Genomic DNA, 5,117 nt, shown 5'->3' with positions numbered 1-5,117 from the left:
CTCTGTTCATTAAGCAAAACGAGAAACTTCCAGGATGTGGATATCATGCCAGGGGGATCCATGAGCATCGTGAGAGAAAGCCCTACTGCTGCCATTGTCAAATTCAAGGCTGGAAGTATCGAGCCAGCCCATCACCATACCTTTGGGCATGATCTTATTGTTGTCAAATTCAAGGCCGGAAGTATCGAGCCAGCCCATCACCATACCTTTGGGTATGATCTTCTTGTTGTGTCTGGATGATCTCGTTTGATAAAGTCAGCTTTCACAGGGGGTAAGTGGTATCTCAGAATAAACAGGAAGCAAGCAAGCGGCATAGCATTGGAAATATGGTAGAAGAAGATATGGCTAGGTCCAAACCCCCGCATATCCTCAAAAGCTAGATTTCTCCATCGTTCTTACAAGTTTAGTAGGTTTATTTTAGTGTAAGGAGCCTCGAGGCACTCGAGATATTAACTACCCGTTGTTCGTCGGTTCGATTCCCAAACGAAATACAAACCCTCCGCCGCTGAATTTCCGAGGGTTTCAGCACAAATTATCATGCAGGCGCCCTGTCAAAGGTACAACTTTTTTACAGCTCATTTGAGATCCAGTTTTGGGGTTCTGTTCTTTTGTTGTTGGGCTGAAAATGGGTTTACTCAGTGTTAGGTTATTTAGTTGTGTTAATTGAGTGATGCAAATCCTATCTAATTTTTGTAGAAATTATAATTTTTTTTCCTGGTGGTTCACGACGTCCGACACATTGTCTGTGAATTTTCAAGGTTTTTGCAAATTTCATTATTATTTAAATTCAGGGTTTTGTTGTAATTGTGGTTCAATTTTGGCTGTAATTGATCTACTGTTTATGTAAACTTGCAAGAGAGTAGGGTACAAGTCTAATCACTACTCCTCGAGGTGATAACAGTTTCTTTAGTCTCCATTTCAGGTACATTCATTCTTGTTGTTAGTACCTTGTCTGCGTATTCTATGCACAATTGCATTGAGTAGAGGTTATTTAGTTATTGGACATGAATTCCCGCACTTAATTTTATGACGGCCGTGTTCTTTTTTGTTTGTTTGTTTAAATTATATTTATTTATTGCATATGCACTGGGAGGTATGAGCATAACAAGATCCACTAGGCACCGGTAGGTATGAGCATAACAAGATCCACTAGGCACCGGTAGGTGTGATTGCATTAGTTTTTAGTAGCAGGAACAAGAATCTAGCTGTATCTTAGCCTGGACAATCACGGTTGCCCTCCGAGCATAAGATCCAAACTGTAGCCACGTGGGTTAATGGCGATCGTATGTTTAGTACTATTTTTTGCATGACCCTTTGGTGGTATTTGCTGTTAATTACCTCCATTATTGCCCCCGAAGATTTGTAATCCTATTTTATCGCTGTTTAAAATGATTTTCTTCACGGCCCGACCTAGACTCGTTCACATCAATTTTTGTCATTTTATGAATTTTGTGGCTATTGATTAGCCAATACTGAATTTTTAGTGTTTCTGACTAGCCCGTAGAGTAATACTACCTCGAGGCTTGTACCCGTTGAAAGTTGTCGCGTTCCTTGTATTGAATCTCCAAACTCTTTGGAATGGGAAGCTCTACCTTTTAACCCGCACATTAAAATTGCTACTGCTTTTAACAAGGTAGAACTTCTTGTAACCTATGGGAAGGCCATATACTCTTGTCTGTTACACGAACCTTTCATACACCTTTGTGTCAATTACCTTCATTTTTGCCCCAAGATATTCATCATCCATTTATAAATTGTTTGAAGTGATTGGCCCCGCTAGTCGGGGAAAATTATTTACAACAATATTCACCATTTTATTTATTTTGTGAGTGTTGATTAGTTAGCCTTGATTGTTTAGTTTTCTAGCTATCCGAAAGAATAACACCACCTTCTCCCTCATGAAAGGTCCCTGTTTCTGGTATTGAATTTCCAATGGCTGTATTCAAGATGAGAGTAATGGAATTAAAGGTGCCATAAAGATGATGTTGATTTGTTACTTTGAATTATAGAAATATATTGGGGTGAGGATTTGTAGTAGATTGAATTGGCAAAGAATACAAGGTTTGTGTATGTTCTAGGAAAAACCACATTGAAGACTAATAAGAGCACTGGGCCTTTTGAAGGATTAATGATTGACAAGCTCTACAGGTTTCTCCAAAACAATTGCACGTTGACTTTGTCTCCCTACAATATACCACTTGTGCATTTACTTCAAGTCAGAATGGTGCAAGAAATTTAGAGTTCGTTCACACAAAATTGTTAGAAGACAATGAAATTATAAGCTTTTACTCATAATAAATCTTTTAGGGCCTTAAAGTTCCTGATCACTCAAAAATAATATATAATTTTGTACTGTTGTTACTATTTTAACAGATTTATAAGATTTCAAAATGCAAATTTCTGTTGAGATCAGAAGAAATAAGCATTGAGTTTTTTACCATTTCCGCAATAAGTCATGAATCATGCAGAGTGAACTGGTACATACATGTTTAATGTTTTGTGACTGGCGGAATGGAAAAAAATGATAACAGCTCATTACTTTTCAGTTTCAATCCTTCTTTTACAGTAAGGCTCTTATCTTTTCATGAAATGCAAAGGCTGGTAAATTAAAATTTTCAAGAAATCCTAGATAGAGTTTGTTAAGAGGGAATTTTAAATTTTAATAGTAACTCCCTTTTATCCTTTGTCCTCGGAAATTTGTACTGTAGCCACTTTAGCAGCCATTGTAGCCAGTCAAGCATTGATTACAGCAACATTCTCAATCATAAGATAGTGCATGGCTCTTAGTTGCTTCCCTCGAGTGAATATTGTGCATACCTCACAAAATTACGAGGGTTAGATCTATTCACCTGAAGTTAACTATGTTCTCATGGTTATCTGCCTTGCAATTGTCATAGGATTCCATACAATCCTGAATATTGAATAGTGAAATATGACAGAATGAAATTAGATGTCCAAATAATAATAAATATGACTTGGAACTCAATCCTTGAAAATATTTTTTCCTCTCGTTGGCCCATTATCAGCTCAGCATTGGCATGTTTGTTGCGGTTTACAGTGATGATGGCTCCTCTTCTGGCTCTCACTCTGACCTCGTTATTGCTCTTCCTCAAACTTCCCAAGTCCTAGCTACTTCCACGAAACATTTTCTGGTGCAACACTACTACTGGAATGCTTTCCTCTAACTTAATTCATTGTCTAGGGATAACGCCTCTGGATTTTCCCCCCTTTTTGAGTCCACCCGGATCCCTTTTCCATCTTATTCTCTACTTTTCCTTTCTTTCCTTAACATAGATTTTAGACTGTTTCAGAGATGCTCTAGGCAGTCAATCGTTGTTCTTCCCAGTCCTGTTGACCTGTTTTGGTCATTTGAGCTCATTACAGATTTTAGGCTTTTCAGAGATGCTCTATGCACCTCCTTATTGCTATTCTCAATCGTTCTTCTACCTCTTCCCAATCGGTAGGTTTAATCTAGTTTGACATAACTAAACTTGTTGTCAATGTGTTTTTCCTTCTGGAGAAATTGTGATCTCGATTGAAACTTCAGAATATTTGATCTATATTCTTTGATGTTTTAAAAGTATTTATGTTAATAATTACGTATCATTTCCATAGAAGATTTATTTTCCCAACAGGCATTGATTCAACTGGTGAAGTCGACGGAATGTTAAGCCAACCACCTTACCTCCATTCTCGCTACATTTTTCTGCATTCCTATAGCATAAGTTAAGGGGTGACACTACGTGCAATTCCAGGGACTGGGCAGATAAATGCCCCTCGGATCTGGCACCTAGGGACAGGAAATCCTCTCTTTGCAATGCAGTTACTTGGGGCATCTTTCTTTAAGCACTTCACAAAGAACTTCTCTGATATTCATAGGAACTATTCGAGTAAAATTAATGACAATACAATAATCAAAAAATTTCCTAGATGCTTTCTCCCATGAGATGAGTTTGCGAAAAAAAAGAAATATGCATCTAATAGTAACTATGAAAATAAGTAAATGATTGGAAAAAATGCCTTGCCTTCCACAATCCATCACTAGCCAAAATGAGAAATTTTGTGGTTGCATCTATGGTCGTGTCTCTCACATCTGGTTCTGAACTTAAATGAACTCGAGGTACATCTCCTAATATATAAAAAAAAAACGCCATTAAGTATACAGTTTCTCCCTCTGACCATTCAAATGTTACTCTTGAGCTAGACTATTAAGATAGAATTAGAAAGTTACAAATCAAAAAATTATTTAAGTATGTTCTCATTAAAATTAATCTCTGCACAACATTCGTAGTGGTACCTGGCAGGAGTGTCACAAATCCACCCTTCTCGATGTTTTGGCGTTCAATACTTGGCTCATGATCAACAGTCAACTCAATAGCAATGCCGTTTTTACATATAACAGCCCTGAAATCCCCTGTATTTGCTACAAAGAGCTTTTTCCCATCAACTAAAATAGCAGCGACTGCTGTGGAGCCATCAGGCCCTAAATCAACTGCCTTTGCTAAAAATTTCCCATCAGTCCGGTTGTATGCATTCTTAGTGGCACTTTCTGGGTTTGTCCAGAACTTCAGCTCCATTATTATCAGAGATACTTGTTAGCATTAAAATACTTAATTAGCATTTTACACCATACAAAACTTTGAAAATAGCAAGTGACAACCAATACAAAAATGGGCAGATCAACTGTAAAAGCATTTTACTGGATGTGCATTAGAGTTAGAAATCTCATCTAATATACAATTTTTTTCTAAAGAGTCATTTGAGAACCATCATATTTATATAAATGAAGGAAATTATCACATGTCACTATTCTTCTACACACTATTATTTACAAAATATCCATATTCAGCATACACATAACTAACAATTTCAATTGCAACTCATTATCATCCACCCTTGCTTTCAACAATACCCATTCGCATGTCGCTATTCTTCCACACTTTATGCCTTACGGCGTTTCCTTTGCAACATTAGGTGCAAATGCTAGTTTTATTATATATTAACTTTATTGATACAAAGACGGTAGTGTAAATAGTTAAATACGTAGATCAAACAATTTTTTATTTATTTTTATATAAATTCAATATATTATATATTGTTGTTAAATTCCTAATATA

General features: G+C 36.7%; 1 protein-coding gene across 1 annotated transcript; it reads right to left on the bottom strand.

Annotated features, from left to right (window-relative positions):
* Positions 1–449: 449 nt before the first annotated feature.
* LOC149142679 (putative protein phosphatase 2C 44) lies at positions 450–4,577 on the bottom strand. Its single transcript, XM_089451553.1, has 3 exons — positions 4,298–4,577; positions 4,026–4,129; positions 450–548 (listed from the first exon to the last, which is right to left on the bottom strand). Exons 1-3 carry the CDS (start codon positions 4,575–4,577, stop codon positions 450–452), a joined length of 483 nt encoding a protein of 160 aa, XP_089307679.1.
* Between the last annotated feature and the right edge of the window lie 540 nt (positions 4,578–5,117).

The sequence above is a fragment of the Pinus tabuliformis genome, chromosome X (assembly GCF_031772625.1).
Source record: "Pinus tabuliformis cultivar Carrire ecotype Pingquan chromosome X, CPIR1, whole genome shotgun sequence".
Taxonomy (NCBI): domain Eukaryota; kingdom Viridiplantae; phylum Streptophyta; class Pinopsida; order Pinales; family Pinaceae; genus Pinus; species Pinus tabuliformis.
This window is presented reverse-complemented; position numbering and strand designations above follow the sequence as displayed.